We start from the raw sequence: 21,573 nt of genomic DNA, 5'->3' as shown, positions 1-21,573 counted from the left end.
CATAAAATATTTTTGTTTACATTTATTGTAGTAAATGACATTACAGGTATTTTAAAATTTCAATGCAAGTAAGCTAGTCAGATTCAGAATTTAAAGCACAAATAATAGTAACAATTTGTGGCCTATGGTATTTTTCGAACATACCTCGCGGGCTACCATTCACACACGGGCACAGCGTTGGTGACCCCTGATCCAAAACTTTCACGACTGAACGTTTTATGAAATACTCCATCACAGATTTGACTAAATAAACCGATGTCCTTCCTCAGGTGGACTACAAGGCAGATGAGTGGTTGATGAAGAACATGGACCCCCTCAATGACAATGTGGCCACCCTTCTGCATCAGTCCACTGACAAATTTGTGGCGGAGCTGTGGAAAGACGGTGAGTCATTTCTAGCAGTAACTATAACAACAACAACAAATATATTTGAGCAAGTCACCTTTTAAGTGCTTCACTTGCACCAGCTACCAGGAGCCAGGTCTGCCTCGCTGAGCAGATTTCGATGACTTCTTTAACTCTCCTCCTCCCCTCTCTGTCTCTGTCTGTGTTGTAGAGATTCAGACCATTCAAAGGGCTTCATTCTATGACAATGTCACTAGTCTGGATGAGCCAGCAGGTGAATAGTAGTGTCATAGCAGACCTGGGCCAAAATAGTAGTTGCATTATGAACCCAACAAGTGACAAACAAAAGCAGGTTGAAACGACAACCTGTCCCATACATTTTAGCCCAGATCTGATGGATCTATGTGTCATGCTTCAGACAGTGTCGCCATTTGCTTCCAGGCTGCATGGCTCCTTGTCTTGGCCATATGCCGTAGCACTATGCCCTGAGCTAGAGTAGAGTATAGCTGCCTTTTAGTTGAACCAGTGTGCTTTGTGCCCTCATAAGGGTCTTGTGATTTTGTTATATTGCAAAACGAGCTTTTAGGGTGTAGCGCAGTTGTTTGGAGTCCGACTAGCGTTTGTTTTGTTCCTGCTCCCGGAGTGCGATGACAATGCATGAGGTAAATCAAGGTCTTGACTTGGGTGACATTTCATGGCATCTGTGTCCCGCCTTTTCTCTGGTGGCGGCCAATTGAAACCAGATACCATTTGTGGCGTTTGTGTTGGCGCTGAGTTGGAGTGTTGGAGGGTTCACACAGCCGGCACACATTGCATTGCTGGAGTCTGCAACTCATTAAAATCTTTTGGCCATAATTCACCCGTTAGGTCACAAGCGAGTTGATGTGTCACTTTGGGAAGCTTTATTACAATTTGTCTGCTTTGCTGAGTTTATATAGACTAGACGGATTACTTTTTTTTTGTCGAGTGATTCAGACAAAACAGGTTTTCTTTTTTACGTTCAAAGGAATGCTTCTATCCCAGCGTGATAATGGATTATGATAACAAAAGACTATTGCATACCACTCGGTTCAAACCCCGCACAGAATGGAACATTTTAAATCATTCAAGTATTGACTGAATGCTGACAGTCAAGAACACTTCAGACAAGGGGTTGCAAAACTTTTTATTTTTTTAAGTCGACACAAATGTGGTGAAAGTTGAGTCGATGTCCACTACTATAGTTGCTGCTGACGTCGTCGATACTTTTTCAGAACATTACAATTAGGTATTTAAAAAGAAATCACAAGAGGAGGGAAATCCTTTGCAAATTATATTCATGGTTTTACACAGCTAATACACAGAATTTCTCCAGAAGATACTTTTTAGAAGACAAGGATATGGTCTTGGTAAAGGTTGCTCACTGATTCGTGATAATATTCCCCCAATCCGTGCGCCTGCCCCTGAGACAGGCAAGTAAAGTTTGGACAACAGAGGAACCTGTTCTCATTCTGAGCCTACCACAACAGCTTCAAGATGTGATTTGGAGTTTCTCCAGCACACCCACAACCCTAATGACGATAAGCATTCATAAATTCACATGCTTCATGTGCGGTGGAATAAATAATTCCCCAGGTTCCTTCAATTTGCTAGCGTTAGATAAAAAGTTGTTCAAACGTCTTCTTGAGCCTTGCCTTTTTCCCTTCACTGGTTCTACCTGACTTTTCCAAAGCTGAACATTCAGAAATACGAGACGAGTTAAATCAATTGAGGTCATGGAGTAATTTTTATTCAGCACACTCATCTGTTTGGCTGCAAGCAGCTCTGCCTCCTCCTTAAACTAAAAAACACGTGATTAGCGATCGGTCGACGCCACGCTCTCAACATGGACGACTAGTCCGTACAGCTCCTGCTTCACACCATTCCTATTATGATGATATGAAAAATGTCTGTTGTGTGACTACCAAGAGCCCATGCGGAATGCTTCACATCTTAACACGGTGTAAGTATCATATTCAGATTAAAAAAAGGAAAACAGATGATCAACCTCTTGTCAGCACCTACCAAATGTCCAAACAGATTGTTCTGTCACCCCCTACTCTGTTCTTGTATTTGCATGGTGTCAGGGGATTTCATATGATCTGATGCTGTAGCCCTGAATAAATGTACTTTCATTGATACTCTATTGATGGATCAATTTATAATTGCACGCTAACAAAACCTACAAGTAGATATTAAGGAATAGTGCACAAGTAAGAGTTAGTGATAGATAGCCTTAGGATGCCAGTTTGTGTGGCTGCTGCTGTCTTCCGGTCATGTGTAGTGTTCCTACCATCCGTCTTCATTGGGCCTTGTTGTAATTCCGTACATACATTGCCACATCAGTCACCGTTGCTCCCTTCACTGTGTCAAGTCCCATGGTTCTAACCAGTTCTCCCCATCTCCGCCCACCAGTGGATCGCATAGTGGGCCTGGACCAGGTGGCGGGCATGAACGAGACGGCCTTTGGCGCCACCTACAAAACGAAGAAGGGCATGTTTCGGACCGTGGGTCAGCTCTACAAGGAGTCACTCACCAAGCTCATGGCCACGCTGAGGAACACCAACCCCAACTTCGTCCGCTGTATCATCCCTAACCACGAAAAACGAGTAAATCTATACTTTACTCTACAGTACTTGTAATACGTCAACTCAATGTGTGTTTGCAATAATGTTTTGTGGAACGTTAAGTTTCGGTTGTCAACATGGAGTTTGATTTATTTTTCCTCTTGCAGGCAGGTAAACTGGAGCCTCACTTGGTTCTGGACCAGTTGAGGTGTAATGGTGTTCTTGAGGGGATCCGTATCTGCAGACAGGGCTTCCCTAACCGCATCGTCTTCCAAGAGTTCAGACAGAGGTGGCATACAATGTTTATTTATTTTCTTGATCGCATTACATTTGTTGTATCATTTTTTTTTTTTTTTTTTTTTTTGACTTTGGTGTTCTCGTCTGGCGAAAGATACGAGATCCTGACTCCCAACGCTATCCCCAAGGGCTTCATGGATGGGAAACAAGCTTGTGAGAGAATGGTAATGCGTGTTTGCTGGTTGTTACCGTTAGCTGACTGTGATTGCAAAGTAAACCTTTTGTGTATTACCAGATTCAAGCCCTTGAGCTGGACCCCAACCTGTTTCGCATCGGCCAGAGTAAGATCTTCTTCAGAACCGGCGTTCTGGCTCACTTGGAGGAGGAGCGTGATCTGAAGATCACAGACATCATCATTTACTTCCAGTCTGTGTGCCGTGGCTACTTGGCACGCAAGTGAGTAACATAAAGTCATCCCGCTATATTGTATGTGTTTTATACATATTTACACGAAAGGTGGTTACATCCTCTTAACCCATTCATGGGCAGGGTGGCAATTTTTTTGCCTTATTGAGATAAAAGTCTCCTAAAAGGCCACAATAAATGAAATATCACTTCTTTTTCATTTAACGTATAAAACAAAGGGCAAAAAAGATGTACCCTCTCGCGGGCAGTGTCCCAAAACTGGGACGGGTATGTTATCAGTTCTGTGAAGTGGTACATACTAGAGATATGTTTATTAATTAATTCTTATTCTAGAACGACACTTACACATTAAAAATACTGATGGATTAGCATTTTGAAGGCAAACTTGGTTGCATACTGACCTTTTCTCCCTTTCTTCTCTTGGAAAACGCTCCATGCGTACTTGAGGCAGCCATGTTGGGTCAGGAAGGAAAGGGAAATAACTCTGTGCTAACTTTGACCGATAAGTTATCCTCTCCTGATACCAAATTATGGCTTCAGATTAAAACACTTAAATATTTTGATATACTGAAGGATATAATGCGTGAAAATCATGGTGTCCCCAAAATGGGACGCTGCCCACGAATGGGTTAAATTAAATCACATTATCAATTCCATGCACCTAATTAAATGTGAGCCACTAAATATATATAGGCAGGCCTGGTATGTTCTTCTTTATAAAACGGTTTATGGAATAATAAAGGTTGGTATGAGATATAAAGCACATCCAAAGCTAATGTTTTTGTCACAAAACGCATTTTTGTCATTATAAGTCAACAATAATTTTCCAAGTCTTACATCTGTCAAACATGAATTCACGTTTCTTATTATTCAGTCTCGTTCTATTTTACCTCCTATTGATCTGGATGAAAACGAACTCCCTCCGGTATCGTAGCTCCTCACTTATTGATTTTACAGGTAACTAATGGTTCAGGTCTGTGCTCTCTGAGTGCCCTCTAAGTGATTTTTGGAAGAAAAAAAAAACATCCTCAGCAGGTACCAGCATGATGCATGTTAACGTAAGTTAATTATTCTACCGTAGGGCCTTTGCTAAGAAGCAGCAGCAGCTGAGTGCGCTGAAGGTTCTCCAGAGGAATTGCGCTGCTTATCTGAAGCTGCGACATTGGCAATGGTGGAGGCTTTTTACAAAGGTGAGAATAGCCACACCTGCATCTTCCGGTTCCAGCGCCTTTAGGAACACTACATTTTTATACTACGCAACTTCTTTTATCCCCTGTCAGGTGAAGCCTCTTCTGCAGGTAACGAGACAGGAGGAGGAGATGCAGGCCAAAGATGAGGAGCTAGTCAAGGTGAAGGAGAGACAGCTGATGGTGGAGAATGAGCTTGTGGAGATGGAAAGGAAACACCAACAGGTTGACATGTTGTCTGCTTTGAAGTAAATCTAAAATTGGGCCAATGATCTTTTTTTTAACTAGCGGTAGCCTAAATTCAACAACTTTCCCCCGAGCAGCTGATTGAGGAGAAGACCATTCTAGCGGAGCAGCTCCAGGCAGAAACTGAGCTGTTTGCAGAGGCTGAAGAGATGAGAGCTCGTTTGGCCTCCAGGAAGCAAGAACTGGAAGAGATCCTCCACGACCTGGAGTCTCGGGTGGAGGAGGAGGAGGAAAGGAGCCAGAGTCTTCAGAACGAGAAGAAGAAGATGCAGTCGCACATTCAGGTTTGTGCCTTGTGACGGATCAGCTTTGAAACGCTTGGAGCTGAGTCGGCGCTGAGCTTTTTGTTGGGTTGTTTTCCGCACAGGACCTGGAGGAGCAACTCGATGAGGAGGAAGCCGCACGACAGAAGCTCCAGCTGGACAAAGTGACGGCCGAGGCAAAGATCAAGAAATTAGAAGAAGACATCGTCTTGCTCGAGGACCAAAACACCAAGTTTCACAAGGTGTGAGGTTTTGCAGAAAATATGTAAATCATGTAAATTCGTATTTTTAATGGCCAAATTGTGGCAACAGGTATGGAAAAGTAAAACCACACAGCAGTAAAGTATGAACGCCCTACTGTAAACAATGCTTTGTTTTTGTACCTCACAGGAGAAAAAGCTGCTGGAGGACCGGATCAACGAAGCGACCACCATGCTGACAGAAGAGGAGGAGAAAGCAAAGAACCTTGGCAAGCTCAAGAACAAGCAGGAGATGATGATGGTGGATCTGGAGGGTAAGAGAGAGAGAGACACACACACACACACACGATATCGGCTTTCACTCAATTTCCCAATTGTCCGGCATTTAGTAATAACTTTTGAAAGTTTTGAAAATAAATATCCTAGTTGGGCAATTTACACATGGAGCAGGTCAAGAACCACACTCCCCTTCCATTATCTATATATGTATGAAAGAAAACCAACTGAACCCCTCATTAAGTTGGAGACAGAGGCCGGGGAAAACTCCCTCTAAGTAAGAAACCTCAAATAGAACCCAGGCTCTATATGGCGGCCGTCTGTCTCGGCCAGTTGTTTGGAGATGGAGAGACAGAGTAGAGCGAGGATAGTGCGATTGAGCAGACTGTGAGAGCGACGAGGGTGCAGAATGATGTAATTCATGTTGTCAAGTTGTAGTTAGATCATGCAAAAAGTGTATACCTAAATGCATCCTTTGCATCGTTCTGTTTGTATTCTTGTAGAGCGTCTGAAGAAGGAAGAGAAAACTCGCCAGGAGCTGGAGAAAGCCAAGCGCAAGCTGGACGCTGAGACGACAGATCTGCAGGACCAGATTGCCGAGCTCCAAACACAGATTGAGGAATTGAAAATCCAATTGGCCAAGAAAGAGGAGGAGTTCCAGGCGTCATTGGCAAGGTATGCTTGCATTTAAGGACGCTCACCAGCATCACACAAAGAGATTTTGGTTTTGTATGGTGCTTGGCTCAATGTTGTCATCTAATAAAATGAAGAGTGGCCCTTTAAAACGTTGCCGCGTATAACCACACATCCCTAAAAATGTAAACACGCTGTGCATTATTCAACAGGTAGTAAAATTAACAGCTGCAGATTAAATTGAATTAGGTCAGACACATGGCACCACTTGCCTTTTAGTGGCGTTCTACTTTCAATGTTGTACTACCGCACACACCTCTTCTTAATGTGTAGTCCATCACCATGGCAACCACACTCAAGGCCTCAAATAGACGGGACAACAAAGACAGAAATGAGAGAAATACTGTGTGTGTCAACTGAGCGCATGCTGTTCTTTATCAGTCAGGGCGCGCGCACACACACACACACATACATTTTCCTTTGGGTTTTTTTTTTTATCTTGTTTGGCTATAAGGTCAAGCAGACAGAAGGGTCTGTATCCCTTTTATGCCGGAACGGTTTTACTGTGCCACCGTGGTTCTTTTAAATCTAATTGATGAATATTCATTGGGGAGCACAGTGGAGCAGCTGCAGAGCATTGGCCTCACAGTTCTAAGGACTGGGGTTCAAATCCCGACCCTGCCTGTGTGGAGTTTGCATGTTCTCCCCGTACATGTGTGGGTTTTTTTTTCCAGGCACTCCGGTTTCCTCTCTCATCCCAAAAAACATGCATTAATTAGAGACTCTAAATTGCCCCGAGGTGTGATTGTGAGTGCGACTGTTGTCCTTGGGATTGGCTGGCAACCAGTTAAGGATGTACCCCACCTCCTGCCTGATGACAGCCGGGTTGGCTCCACCACAGCCGTGACCCCTGTGAGGATAAGCAGCTCAGAAAATAGATGGATGGATGATATTTATTGAAAATTTCAGTTGGACAAAACAAAGTTTTAAAGGTGACAGAAACAAACAGAAGGAAGAGATGTCGAAAAGGTAACTCAATAACGGGACTTCCCCATTGCAGGGAAATGAAGGCTAATGGAAGAGCTCACTCGCTGACTGTGCACCAATACATTATTCGTTACACGTTATTGTATAGAAATGAATATCAGGAAAATGCATGCAACATGTCTAGGGAAACCATGAAGGTTATCCAAACTCTGAGGTGCCTTTCTTCAATCCATCAAATTCTTCCTTCCTTCCTTCCTTCCATCCATTCATTGTAGTAAGGCTGAGTTTACCCCAGCTGCCTTTGGGCGAGAAGTGTGGTCCACCCTGGACTTGATCTCAAGACACATATAGACAAACAAAATATTCTCCACTTTACATTATTTAATTATTCTAACGTGGGAATGTGGAAGGTGGCCCAGAGTACCTGGAGAAAATCTATACAATTGCATGGAGAAATGTAAACGCCACACGGCTGAACTCAAACCCTGAACCTAAGACGTATGAATCAGATGCGCAAGATACTGTTTCAGCATGTTGCCCCACTTTTTCCCAAACCAGATTTCTCCCATTTGACCACAAAATAATATTGTCAAGACCACCAATCAGTCTTCCTTTGAGACATTAACCACACAAGGTGAATATTTATCCTCCTGCCTGTCGGATGAACATCTTGGAAACTTACTACAATAATTATAACAGTATGTAACATTTGGCACAAAATGTCAATTAGGCTTTTGGTGAATTCTTGAATGAATGTGAATGCTTGATTCTCTGATTCTATTGATTTAATCAATTGCTCGTACATTTCACGCGCCCATGTACCTCTCCTATCAGGAGTGACGAGGAGACTGCCCAGAAGAACAATGCCCTCAAGCAGATCCGGGAGCTGCAGGCCCAACTGGCTGAACTCCAGGAGGATTTGGACTCTGAGAAGATGTGCCGAAGTAAAGCTGAAAAACTGAAGAGGGACCTCAGTGAGGAGCTCGAGGCTCTAAAGACGGAGCTGGAGGACACGCTAGACACCACCGCCGCCCAGCAGGAACTCAGGTGCATAATTTAGGATGCTGAACCATTTGAAGAAGAAAGCATCAATAACCCCGTTTGTCTTTATAATGCACATTTGTTCTTTTTTATTTTAACAAAAGGACCAAGCGAGAGCAAGAAGTGGCTGAGCTGAAGAAAGCCATTGATGAGGAGAGCAAAAACCATGAAGCCCAGATCCAAGAAATGAGGCAGCGGCACGCCATTGCACTGGAGGAACTGTCTGAACAACTGGATCAGGCTAAAAGAGTGAGTCTATCTCATGAGGCGGCCACATCATCAAGAACCAGCTTCTGAGGTTCTCGGTGAGAACGTCACTCAAAAACCTGTTTTTGTGCAGTTTAAGTCCAATTTGGAAAAGAACAAGCAGTGTCTGGAAAACGACAACAAAGAGTTGGTCTGCGAGGTGAAGATTCTGCAGCAGACCAAGACGGAGTCCGAACACAAGAGGAAAAAACTGGAGTCCTTGATGCAGGAGTTCACGGCCAGAACCGCTGAGATGGAGCGTTCCAAGGGGGAGATGGCTGACCGTTCCCACAAACTCCAGGTAGACTTTGCCAACAATCTGTTCAGAAAGTGAACTTTACTTAAGGTAAATTTGTTTTTGTTGGCGCCATTTTATGTCCTCCTCTAGATAGAGCTGGATAACGTCTCAGCCTTGCTGGAGGAGGCGGAGAAGAAGGGCATCAAACTGACAAAGGACGCTGACAACCTGGGAAGCCAGCTGCAGGACGCACATGTATGAAATGCTGCAGGTTTTCACTTGACATATGCCTAAACTGTGGCTCAGTTCGGCCCCTGCACCCCATTGTGGTTTAAAAAAGGCAACACCTCGAAAACTGGATTAACCCCTGGTGTAAATAACGGGTTTGCTTAGCCTCAAATCCCAATTACTAGTATCAAATATTTTAAGGGAAATTCCCACAAACTTTAACAAAGCTGGCATAAGAAGTTCAAATTAGCAATAAAAAGATTACCATATATTACTCACATTTAATTATCCTCAAAAAAGTGATTCCACATTTAATGTCTTAAAAATACCCCTCAGGTGATGTATAAGTTAGATGTTGCTGTATTTTTTTTTTTAGGGTTCAGCAAAATTGTAATTATCTATTTATTTATTTGTCATTTCAGCATAACTGGTAGCCAGAAGGAGTGGAACAATCAGTCTAAAAATGATCGCAAAATTTAAAATTTTTAATATGCGGCTCTAATGCTAAGCCCATATGTAGTGAAGTTATTTAACATGACCCAAGTAGTCTTAGTGTCATGAATTTGGTGACCTCAAACCTGCAGCTAACCAAAAAGAATTTTACAATATGGGGAGCTGTGAAGGATATTGTTTAAAATAAAAAATAAAAAAAAAAACATGTTGGAGTAGGTCGGATTCCTTGGATCACCAAAATAATCACTTTTCGGGCCATTTTAATGTTTTTCTTTTTATTTAATAATTTGTAGAAATAACATAGCCATGTGGGACCGACCAATGATATCAATTTGTTAAAAAAAAAAAAAATACTAATTCCACCCAACAGTGACAATCCAACATGTGGATTGTATATGTATGATTCTTCCATTTAGAGACTGTCTTTGTGTCACCATCAAATACAGCACTTCAGGAAGGACACCACTACATGTACATTTTTTCAAGTTAAAGTTAAAAAAAGTTAAAGTCAAATTAATGATTGATTTTAAGGCACTTAACTTTGATGGAAGCAAAGTTACTAATAGACATGATATTATCATATTTATAGGAACAGGAGCAAGGTCATTGCACGGTTCCGGTCAGTGAATGTGATGTTACGCTCATTCCCATCAATCATGTTTTGTCTTGCTGTGCAGGAGCTACTTCAGGAGGAGACTCGCCAGAAGCTCAACCTGGGGAGCAGAGTGCGCCAGCTGGAGGAGGAGAAGAACACCTTGCTGGAGCAGCAGGAGGAGGAGGAGGAGGCTCGACGCAACTTGGAGAAACAGCTGCAGATGACACAGGCTCAGGTATGGCCTGGAGTTTGTGTCCCAAGTGGAACTTTTCCAGCTTGTAATAATTGTGTATGCGGAATAATGTATTTCTCACCTCCTGTAGCTGAGCGACACCAAGAAGAAGCTGGAGGAGGATGTGGGAGCCATGGAGGGTCTGGAAGAAGTGAAGCGAAAACTCCAGAAAGACGTGGAGCTCACGAGCCAGCGTCTGGAAGAGAAGGCCATGGCCATGGACAAGATGGAGAAGACCAAAAACCGACTGCAGCAGGAGCTGGATGACCTGATGGTGGACCTGGACCACCAGAGGCAGATAGTCTCCAACCTGGAGAAGAAACAGAAGAAGTTTGACCAGGTTGTCACAACCACCTCACACGTTCCACGGAATATCAAATCCTTATTTTGCGAACCTCACGAATGTGACGTGACGGCCGTGTCTGGCTCACGTGCGACAGATGCTGGCCGAGGAGAAGACCGTGTCGGCTCGGTACGCCGAGGAGCGCGACCGTGCGGAGGCCGAGGCCCGGGAGAAGGAGACCAAGGCCTTGTCCATGGCCAGAGCTCTGGAGGAGGCTCTGGAGGCCAAGGAGGAGCTGGAGAGGTTCAACAAGCAGCTCCGTGCAGAGATGGAGGACCTGATGAGCTCAAAGGATGACGTGGGAAAGAATGTAAGTGACCCAACACTTGAATTTCAAGAAGAAAACGCAATATTTTCAATTTTCAAGATTTCAACTGGTTTTGATTCTAATTCACAAGAAAAAAGTTACCAGTCTAAATATATCGTTCTTCGTCTTTGATGGCTTGGAGTGAGTCAAGAAGGTAAAAGATGTGTACATAAAATAAAAATAACTATTTCCATCAATTTCTTTCATTTTAAAATATATTATCCAAAAAAGCAACACTTACTCCTTCAAATGACTGAAAAGAAATAATAATAATAGGCAACGTTTCATATTGTTGAATGGAAAGGAAATAAAATTACTGGGCAGCACGGTAGTTCAGCTGGTAAAGCGTTGGCCTCACAGTTCTGAGGACCTGGGTTCGATCCTGGCCCCGCCTGTGTGGAGTTAGCATGTTCTCCCCATGCCTGCGTGGGTTTTCTCCGGGCACTCCGGTTTCCTTCCACATTCCAAAAAACATGCAACATTAATTGGACACTCTAAATTGCCCATAGGTGTGATTGGGAGTGCGGCTGTTGTCTGTCTCTATGTGCCCTCCGATTGGCTGGTGAGCAGTCCAAGGTTTACCCCGCCTCCTGCCCGTTGACACCTGGGATATACTCCAGGACTCCCCGTGCCCCTCGTTAGGATAAGCGGCAAAGAAAATGGGTGGATGGATAGATTACATGAATAAATGAGGCTACTCAAAGGCTGCAATCACTGAAAAATGTTTTATTTTACTGAAAATCTCTTAAATTTTGTGCGATAATATTGAGCCCATGCCTTCCGATGCCTGTGGGCTTGAATTTGATTAAATTGGCTTTCTTAAATTAGGCTTGCTTAAAAGTGTTTGTCATCTTTATATTTATCACAGTTGCAGGCTGCTGGAAAAATATCTAAAATGTTGATAGTACGCGAAAAATGTCTGCTGCTCTTAAAGGTGCACGAGCTGGAGAAGTCCAAGCGTGCGCTGGAGCAACAAGTGGAGGAGATGCGAACTCAGCTGGAGGAGCTGGAGGACGAGCTGCAGGCCACCGAGGACGCCAAATTGCGCTTAGAGGTCAACATGCAGGCCATGAAAGCCCAGTTCGACAGAGACTTGCAGTCGAGGGACGAGCTGGGCGACGAGAAGAAGCGGGCGCTGGTCAAACAGGTTCGTCCGTATAACCAGACGTCGGTCTTAAAACAAAGATAGCCGATGAATGCGACGTGCCGCGAGCAGGTCCGTGAAATGGAGGCCGAGTTGGAGGACGAGAGGAAGCAGAGGACGCTAGCCGTGGCCTCCAAGAAGAAGCTGGAGATGGATCTGAACGAGCTGGAAGGGCAAATAGATGCGGCCAACAAAGGCAGGGATGAGGCCTTGAAGCAACTCAAGAAACTACAGGTACACACAGACACTTTATTTTTTTCTTTTTCCCCCACCAGCTGTGACTCACCTCAGTGTTCATCCACTTTTCAAAGACTCAAATGAAGGACTATCAGCGGGAGCTGGAGGAGGCGCGGTCCTCCAGGGACGAGATCTTCGCACAGTCCAAAGAAAACGAGAAGAAACTCAAGAGTCTCGAAGCTGAAATCTTGCAACTACAAGAGGTGAGCCAGCAAATTCACACATACTGCCGTGAGTTCATCGCTCGCTACCATGACAACTAGGGATGGCGCCCTTGCGTTATGACAAGAGTGGCTTCTATTTGTGGGAGCAGAGTGTGGGTGGCGGTGGGATGGGCATAAAGACTTCTGAAGGTCACACTTCATAATGCTACGTTGTGTGTATGTGGCACATGATCAACAAATACCTACAAAGCATTTTCACAAATAAGCAGATAAAAGATCTTCTTTTTCTTTAATTCCAGACTTGGTGGGTGGGCAGTCGTTTCAGAGACCCAACTAGAGTGGTACCATACTCACAAAATGAATTTGTTCCAGGAGTGGTTTTGTAATTTGAATTTTTCATACATTGAAGCATTTTTTTTTTTACATGTAAATTGCCCAATATGCCTCCCGAACCCTGCCAAAGATTACCATTCAAAGTACATAGTGTAAGAAATGCTAAAAGGGAGCACAGCACTAACGGGGCTGGTTTAAAAAAAAAAATGTACCTAAATCACTGAGACGCAGCAGTAACACAGCAGCAGCAAGCTAGCGCGGCGCTAACAGCCGGTTTAAAAAAAAAACAACAAAAAAAAACATGCTGGCAAAAGTCACTTCCTCGACACATATATCTCACTCTTACCTTTTCCACTCGAGTGCCCCCTTGCGGCCGTTAGAAAAAATGCACAAATTAGCCGCATCACCGCATAAACCGCAGGGTTGAAAGCGTGTGAAAAAAGTCGCGGCTTCTAGGCCGGAAATTACGGTAATAGAAATGATCAGTACCACATTCAAACTGTTGCCAACCTTACATCTTTATTACCGTCCTTGCACCAATTTCATATTTAACTGATACAAAAGTGTATTACAAGGACAGTCAGCACTAGCTAGTAAACATTATTGAATTGTGTACTGCAAATGTGGCTTCAACGCGCGATGTGTGAAATATGTCATAGGACCACGCGGCGTCCGAGAGAGCCCGCCGGCACGCCGAACAGGAGCGAGACGAACTGGCAGACGAAATCTCCAACAGCACTTCCGGGAAGTCAGTGTCCACCGTGTCTTTCCCGACTGCTGAGAACGACGAAGTCCGTTGACGTTCTGACGTTTTTTTTTTTTTTTTTTTTTGTCAGGTCTTTGCTGGTTGAGGAGAAAAGGAGGCTTGAGGCCCAAATCGCCCAACTAGAGGAGGAGCTGGAGGAGGAGCAGGGCAACACGGAGCTGCTTAACGACCGCTTCAGGAAGAGCACAGTGCAGGTGGATACACGTTTGTGCACTCGACAAGAAATACTATTCATACTTTTTCACTTTATCATTATTTAGTCTTCAGTTTAAAGACCGTGTATGTTTTTGGAGTCCCATAAGAAAACCTGACACCTGTGGAAAAATTCTTCTTTATATTTTGAAATATTCTTTGTTCAAAAGATGACATAAATGTGTTTTGCTAGTTTAGAAAGGACAAGCCGGTGACTTGATGGCGAAGGGAAAATGGCGGTCCCAGCGAGCGCAGCTGAGGGCTCCGCACGGAGGACTGTGTTGAAACATGATGCTTTCTCCATCCAGGTGGAGAGTCTCAACGCGGAGCTGGCGGCCGAGCGCGGCGCCTTCCAAAAGAGCGACAACGCTCGGCAACAGATGGAGCGTCAGAACAAGGTCCCGCCGACCTCTTCGAAACTTTAGACGTCAGATCGCCCGAATGCAGGAAGCCTCACTTGAAAAAGTCCCACGCGTCCCACCCCCCCACCCACAGGAGCTGAAGGCCAAGCTGGCGGAACTGGAAGGCTCGGTCAAGTCCAAGTTCAAAGCGTCCATCACGGCGCTGGAGGCTAAAATCCTGCAGCTGGAGGAGCAGCTGGAGCAGGAAGCAAAGTAAGCCCGAAATAATCTCAAGACGCACCCGGAGCACTGATCGAAAAAAAGAGACTGGATAGCGCATACACATCGAGCGGTATGTCGATTGGTTGAAGTCAGTTGGCCGCCATCTTGGTACTCCCAAAATATGAGGAGGACACGGTTTACAGGTTGGATTATGGCTGGGTTAAGGTTTCCTCAAAGTTAGGCACGTAGAATTAAAACTGGTTGTGTGAGCTTGACATTTTTTCAGTTCTGGTAACATGAAGGATTTTTAATACGACTTGGTAAGACAAAAAAGGCGAAGTGCAAAGGAAAGACTAGCAAGAAACCTTGCATATTACCTAGGGCCCGATTTCCGTGACATGTTAATTTTTCCCAAAATACGCTGTGAAGCACTATCATCATAACATAGCAAAAAAAAAAAAAGCATTTTTTGTCATAAAAACATGAAATTTTAAGTCAATCAGTTTGATATATCTTTGGGACTAAGGACTGGCAGTCGGAAAATACATGCTAAACGCATTGTTCGTTTGGTGTCTCTGCCACGTCCGAGTTCAGACAGAAAATTTAAACTTGCTTCCTCACATTTGAAAATCAAATTCAATTCGCAGAGTTCTGTATTATGAAATTCATCAAAAAATTTCACAGAAAATATGTTTTCTTGCTTATCCACTGATGAAGTTTGGGAAAACATTTACATCGCTTTTTCGCAAAAAAAACGTCGGCCTATAAAGGTCAAGCAAGAAAGTGAACGGTCAACAACAACAACCGTAAACAAAACTTTGTTCAATTGAATTAAGCTCATCAGAAAATAGAAAAAAAAAACTTTCCAAACAAACTTTAACAGTGTCAAAAAGTAAATCTTTTTAACTTCCGTGCGGAATATTTTTTCACAGCCATGCGTTAATCGCTGTCACTGCACAGGTCGGCATGGTTGTTTTGGGAGTATCAAGATGGCGGATGGCGACTTCAGATTTGGTGGCCCATGAGCCATCCAATCTTTTTTTTTTTTAGATCAGTGACCCGGACAGGCGAACCATCGACTTCTTCTCACCTTTCACCTCCGCGTCTGTCGCCATTTTCAGAGAGAGAGCGGCGGCCAATAAGATCGTCCGACGCACAGAGAAGAAGCTGAAGGAGGTGATGATGCAGGTGGAGGATGAGCGGCGTCACGCCGACCAGTACAAGGAACAGGTAGGCCGAGCATTCGCCCGTTGCTGCTGACATTTCTCGCCCACGTCTCGTTATTGTTATTTGGTTATTACTCTAGTTTGTCTTTTTGCTATCTTTAATGCTAATATGTACTTTGAATGAGGGATGAACAGAGAAAAGCAACAACCGTAGCAACCACAAGCCCTGCTAATACGCAATTCGAGAAGGGGAAGGGAGAACAGAGATGAAAAAGCATCAACATCATAAGGCAGCGATACAAATATAGCAACCACAAGATCGGCAAGGATTTAGCTGGAGTGCTCATGCACAGAGAAGAGAGATGGAGAAACAACAAGAATAGCAATACTAATACAGGCTAAGTTTTATGTACAGTATTTTGAGAGGGTACATGCAAAGAATATCAAAATAAATCCCTGTTACTATTTAGTTTGAGAGCAGATAGACAAAAAATACAACAAGAGCAAAGGCAACATCTGCTGATATGCAGTGGAAGAGAAGCAACCACAAAAAAAAGCAAGAACGCTTGCTAATGTGTACTGTTTGGCTTTTGAGAGGCCACAGACGGAGAGAACGGAAAAGAGCAATAAGCAAAGCCAATTTATTTATATAGCGCGTTTCATGCACAAGGCAACTCTACGCGCTTTACAGGATTGAAAGCATTCAAATACATACATGAAAACATTTGGAAAAAGATATCACTGAAAATTGAATGAATTGGCTGATATTCACTCAATCCACTGTTTAGTCCATCTTCTTAGCCGCTTATCCTCACAAGGGTCGCGGGGAGTGCCGGAGCCCATCCCAGCTGTCAACGGGAAGGAGGCGCGGGGTACACCCTGAACTGGTTGCCAATTTAGAGTCGCCAATTAATGCTGCATGTTTTTGGGGATGTGGGAGGAAACCGGAGCGCCCGGAGAAAACCCACGCAGGCACGGGGGAGAACATGCAAATTTCGCACAGGTGAGGCCGGGATTGAACCCGCGACGTCAAAATTGGGAGGCCATCGCTTTCCCAGCTGATCCACCGTGCCGCCACATTTATAAAAAACATTAAGTGAAGACATAAATAAATAGAATTTAAAATATTTTGGAGTGGCGGCACGGTGGATCAGCTGGTAAAGCGTTGGCCTCACTGTTCTGAGGATCCAGGTTCGAGCCCGGCCCCGCCTGTGTGTGGAGTTTGCATGTTCTCCCCTTGCTTCTGTGGGTTTCCTCCGGGGACTCCGGTTTCCTCCCACATTCCAAAAACATGCAACATTAACTGGGCACTAAATTGCCCATAGGTGTGTTTGTGAGTGCGACTGTTTGTCTCTATGTGCCCTGCGATGGGCTGGCGACCTGTTCAGGGTGTACCCCGCCTCCAGCACTCCCTGCGACACTTGTGAGGATAAGCGGCTAAGAAGATGGAGGGAGGGAGAGTTTTGCCGTCTTTTGCTATTGATTAAAAGCACGTCCTGTATTAGGTGTTGATGTCTTTGCTGTTGCTGTTTGCCTATCCCCCCATTCGCCGTGATTGTGGGGGCGCACGTGTCCGCCCAGGTCGACAAGGGCAACTCGCGTATGAAGCAACTGAAGCGTCAACTGGAGGAGGCCGAGGAGGAGGCCACCAAGGCCAACGCGTCGCGCAGGAAGCTGCAGAGGGAGCTGGACGACGCCAGCGAAGCCAGCGAGGGCCTCAGCCGCGAGATCAGCAGCCTCAAGAGCAGACTCAGGTCAAAACAACAACAAAGAAAAAATGTCTGGAAATGAATGGGTGAAGCCGCAGGTGCGCAACCACCAATATATCCCTACTATATATTCATAATTTCATGTATCTCCTGGGGCCTCCATTCCCTGAGAAGGGTTGCGTCAGGCAGGGCATCCGGCGTAAAAATTGTGCCAAACATATATATGCGTTCATCTGAGATGACACGCTGTGGCGACCCCGAAAGGGACAAGCCGAAAGAAACTTGCATGTATCTGAGGTTAAAAAGAAAAGCGTGGAGAGTCTCTGTCGCCGAAATACACAAAGGCTCTCAAAGTTTGGATGTCATCATCCAGAGTTTGAAAGAAGTGGAAAAGTGTAAATGGGGTAAAAGTCAAAAGTCTGAAAAATCCATATTCAAGGAGCTGTTGACTCCGGTTAAAGTACAATTACCGTAAAACCCGGCCTACAGAGCGCACCTGGTTATAAGCCTCACCCAGTACATTTGTAAAGGAAATACTATTTGGTACATGCAGCCGTGTAAAAGCCTCAAGTGCCCACATTGAAACACGAGATATTTGCAAAGAAAGACGGTACACGGAGAGTTTAACACTAGCACTGCCGCGCTAACTCTACCGCAGGGGTCACCAACGCGGACCATATAAGGCGCCCGCGAGGTATGTTCTAAAAATATCATAGGCCACGTTTTCTTACTATTATTTGTGCTTTAAATCCTGAATCTGACTTGCTTACGTCATTTACTACAATAAATGAAAACAAAAATATTTTATGTACGTGTAATAGAACTGAGTCTGAAATTTGCCGCAAACAGGTCACGTAGCCCTTCATGCGATCGGTGCTCACGCCGCGCAAATGCTACCGCTAGCGCCGCCGCGCTAACAGGGCCAGTTAAAAAAAAACACTGGTAAAAATCGCTGAGACATGCTAGCGCAGCACTAACAAGGCCGGTCAGGTATAAAAGTCACTTCCTCGGCACATATATTCCACCGGTCTCACTCTTACCTTTTTTTGCTCGAGTGCCCCCTTGCGGCCGTTCGAAAAAAAAAAAAGAAAAGTACAAATTAGCCACATAAACCGCAGGGTTGAAAACTGAATAAATGTGGCGGCTTATCAGCCAGCAATTACGTTACATATTATTACGTATTCATACTTCTCATCAATTTTGATTAATGACCGAGTCCACCTGCCAGTTTTCAAAACGACATAAAACCAAAAAGTTTGCCCAGTTCCGATTGAAGTGCAGGCTTCGGTTCACGAGTTGCGTAGTTTTGGACCCCCACACACTCTCGGGGTTCAGCACAGTCCTTATTTTTCTTTTTTGTTTTTTTTTTCATTCTTAATTGCTTTCATTTTTTATTATCAAACCTGGAAACCCAGTACTTTATTCCTGCTTATTGAAGAATGTTTTTTTTTTTTTTTTTTTTTTAAATAATTCTAACAGCCATCGGTTTTCTGCAAAATGTTTGCTATTAGCGCTGTGGCCGCCGCGCACTGAGAAGACGTTTCTTGTCTCGTGTGGCGTTCAGGCGAGGCGGCCCCGTCAGCTTCTCGTCCTCCGGCCGCTCGGGCCACCACAACCTGAACGTGGACGGCGCCTCCGCGGACCGCTCCGACGACGACGCCGACAGCCGCGCCGGCGACTTCAACGACGTGGCCAACGCGGAGTGAACGGGCGAGAGCGCGCTCGCCCCGACCCGGACTCGACGCGACCGCCGTTACCACACTAGCGAGCGGTACCTTGACTTGCACGTTATCAGCAGCGCAAGGTAATAAAAGATCATTCAGACATTTTTTTTTTTTTTTTTTTTCACCTTGAGTTGTGAGCAATTATTCATGGGGGGGGGGGCCGAGTCCTGTCGCGAAGTGCAAAAATCCACACGTCATTTACTCCCCCCATTTGTAATTGCGTAAAGATGCCACAAGATGGCAGCCAAGCACTTCAAACAGGGCGAATCGTAAAGGCTGAACACCGTCGTGAAGTCACGTGACATACGTGGCTGCAATCGGGCGTTAAATTGTCATGCCGTTATCCAAGCCGCGTATCCTCACAAGGGTTGCGGGAAAGCCGGAGCATTTCCCAGCTGGCTTCGGGCTAAAGGCGGACTACACCCTGAACCGGTCGCCAGTCAGTCAGTCGCAGGGCAGACGTCGACGCCGTCGCTGAGCGGGAATCGATCCCACGCCGCCCGCACCAAAAGCAGGCGCGTGTAGCACTACGCCGTCAGTGTTAAATTGTTCAAAACACGCTAGCACAAAGTGACGCGACGTCACGCAAACAAAAATGCGCACAAGCAAGGCAGGAAACTCATCTTTGGGCATTTACACGCCAAAATAAAAGACAGTCGTAACGTAAACGTAGTTATCCATAATTTTCCAATGACGTCACCACAGTCCCAGCATTCCTTTGTCCGCCATCTTGTGCGTCACCAATTGGAGACGTAAACCCGACGACAAGAACGGAAGTCCACGACGTGGCGACGAAGTCGTAGCAACAGATGAGTGGAGGGGGAGGAAAAAAAATGGCAGTGTGGAGATGCTGAAATATGAATATGAAGGAGTTGAGCGGACAGTACTCCAAACGTGTGAAAAATATTTTTGGGAAATCAGGAAAAAAGAAACAATATTAAACAAGACTCCACGATACCGTGCAAGTAGTTTTGTGCTTGTAGTTTCCATTTTTCTGTGCAAGTATTTTGCCAAATTTCTTGACATTCTATGATATTACTATATAGCTTTTTTTTTATTAAGAAAACAGATGGGAGGGGGGGGGTTCATTTAATTTAATTTTACGTTCACTCTAATTTCTTCCAAAAACAGGCCACATTAATTGGGCACTCTAAATTGCCCATAGGTGTGATTGTGAGTGCGGCTGTTTGTCTCTGTGTGCCCTGCGATTGGCCGGCGACCAGTTCAGGGTGTAGCCAGCCTCCTGCCCCGATGACAGCTGGGATGGGCTCCGGCGCTCCCCGCGACCCTCGTGAGGATAAGCGGCAAAGAAAATGTAATGTGACTTTGAGTAAAAAGAAAAGAAGTGTTCCCAAACTTTTGTCATTGGCATCGTTCAAATTGTACGTGTCAAAAGTACTAGTGGCATCCGTACTCTGTAACGGTGAGTACTTGAGTGAATACTTGTACTAGTATCATTCTGGGTGGGTGGGGGGGGGGGGGGGTGTTTGAACATCTCAACCTGATGATCCTACTTTCGCTCCATGTACTAGTAGTTTGTCCTCACTAGTAAGACTAGGGTGTCTCAATAGTACTGTTATTTTCCACACTAGTAGGACAACGTTGGTGTACTAGTAGGACAACCACTTAACTAGTGAGAAATAAGGCACGAGTTGTTGACTGCATGCCACTTGTGATGTTAAATTTACCTTTGCACAATTTAAGGTTCATGTACTAGTACTTTCTGTCCCATCTCGACGTACTACCAGAAAGACAAGCGCACCGGTTCGTCTTACTAGTAGCCGTTCAGCTACTGTTTGACATTCCTCCACACTAATTGGACAAGTGCTGTACGCGTTATTAATAAGGCAAAACTATTGATCTCTTCGCATTACTAGTGTTGCCTCACCGGTGTAATGTACAAGTTGGCCTACCAGTATGTCAAAGGTTCTAGCGCGTACTAGTGTACAGACAGGATCTGGACCGAACCGACGTCGCATCTCAAGCCCTTTGTGTACAATAAAACAAAAAGCTTCAAGGTTGAGTTTCTTTAAAAGTGCCTTAGACACTAAATAAAAGAACATTGAACGGTCCCAAAGCTGAGCGGACGCCAGCGACCCCGACGCCCGTTTTGTCGCTTCATATCCGAGCGCTCCGCTTCGTTGTCGGCAGTTTTATCATCGCGACCGCTCGTTTACTGTACAGGATGTTTTTCATTTGGTTGGGAGCTTTAACATTCTCAAGTAGTTCATTAACATCCGAGTCATTTTCACGATGATGATTGTTATTGTTTTGTTTAGTTTTTTTGTTTTTTTTTTATCCGGCAGGCATTGCACTACAAATACTTCCAGTTTTAATGCTCGTGTAGCCGGATTTCTTAGACTGTAATCATTTTTTTTTTTTTTCAATAAGGAAAATAAAGCATATTCATTGTAACTTTGTCACTGTCCTTCGATCCTTTCACCTCCAAAATGTTTTCTTTGGGATGTTTTGTGTAAAAATATTGACAATCATGATTACGCCAAAAT

The 21,573-nt window shown here is 44.6% G+C and overlaps 1 protein-coding gene across 1 annotated transcript in view; it reads left to right on the top strand.

Moving 5' to 3' along the window:
- Positions 1–21,268, top strand: part of LOC133505664 (myosin-10-like) — a 54,291-nt gene extending 33,023 nt beyond the window's left edge. Inside the window, exons 17-44 of the mRNA XM_061828934.1 lie at positions 270–384; positions 2,779–2,972; positions 3,098–3,219; positions 3,322–3,391; positions 3,463–3,623; positions 4,675–4,783; positions 4,874–5,005; positions 5,104–5,310; positions 5,394–5,531; positions 5,680–5,803; positions 6,269–6,440; positions 8,220–8,432; positions 8,531–8,675; positions 8,767–8,973; positions 9,061–9,165; positions 10,269–10,421; positions 10,510–10,758; positions 10,859–11,071; positions 12,003–12,215; positions 12,285–12,446; positions 12,524–12,652; positions 13,606–13,694; positions 13,783–13,906; positions 14,213–14,302; positions 14,400–14,518; positions 15,589–15,697; positions 17,215–17,387; positions 18,907–21,268. Coding sequence (XP_061684918.1) covers positions 270–384; positions 2,779–2,972; positions 3,098–3,219; positions 3,322–3,391; positions 3,463–3,623; positions 4,675–4,783; positions 4,874–5,005; positions 5,104–5,310; positions 5,394–5,531; positions 5,680–5,803; positions 6,269–6,440; positions 8,220–8,432; positions 8,531–8,675; positions 8,767–8,973; positions 9,061–9,165; positions 10,269–10,421; positions 10,510–10,758; positions 10,859–11,071; positions 12,003–12,215; positions 12,285–12,446; positions 12,524–12,652; positions 13,606–13,694; positions 13,783–13,906; positions 14,213–14,302; positions 14,400–14,518; positions 15,589–15,697; positions 17,215–17,387; positions 18,907–19,048 — 4,179 coding nt within the window. The 3' untranslated portion in view covers positions 19,049–21,268. The remainder of the gene's footprint in view (positions 1–269; positions 385–2,778; positions 2,973–3,097; positions 3,220–3,321; positions 3,392–3,462; positions 3,624–4,674; positions 4,784–4,873; positions 5,006–5,103; positions 5,311–5,393; positions 5,532–5,679; positions 5,804–6,268; positions 6,441–8,219; positions 8,433–8,530; positions 8,676–8,766; positions 8,974–9,060; positions 9,166–10,268; positions 10,422–10,509; positions 10,759–10,858; positions 11,072–12,002; positions 12,216–12,284; positions 12,447–12,523; positions 12,653–13,605; positions 13,695–13,782; positions 13,907–14,212; positions 14,303–14,399; positions 14,519–15,588; positions 15,698–17,214; positions 17,388–18,906) is intronic.
- Positions 21,269–21,573: the final 305 nt, after the last annotated feature.

Source organism: Syngnathoides biaculeatus, chromosome 9 (genome assembly GCF_019802595.1).
Source record: "Syngnathoides biaculeatus isolate LvHL_M chromosome 9, ASM1980259v1, whole genome shotgun sequence".
NCBI classification, from domain to species: domain Eukaryota; kingdom Metazoa; phylum Chordata; class Actinopteri; order Syngnathiformes; family Syngnathidae; genus Syngnathoides; species Syngnathoides biaculeatus.
This window is presented reverse-complemented; position numbering and strand designations above follow the sequence as displayed.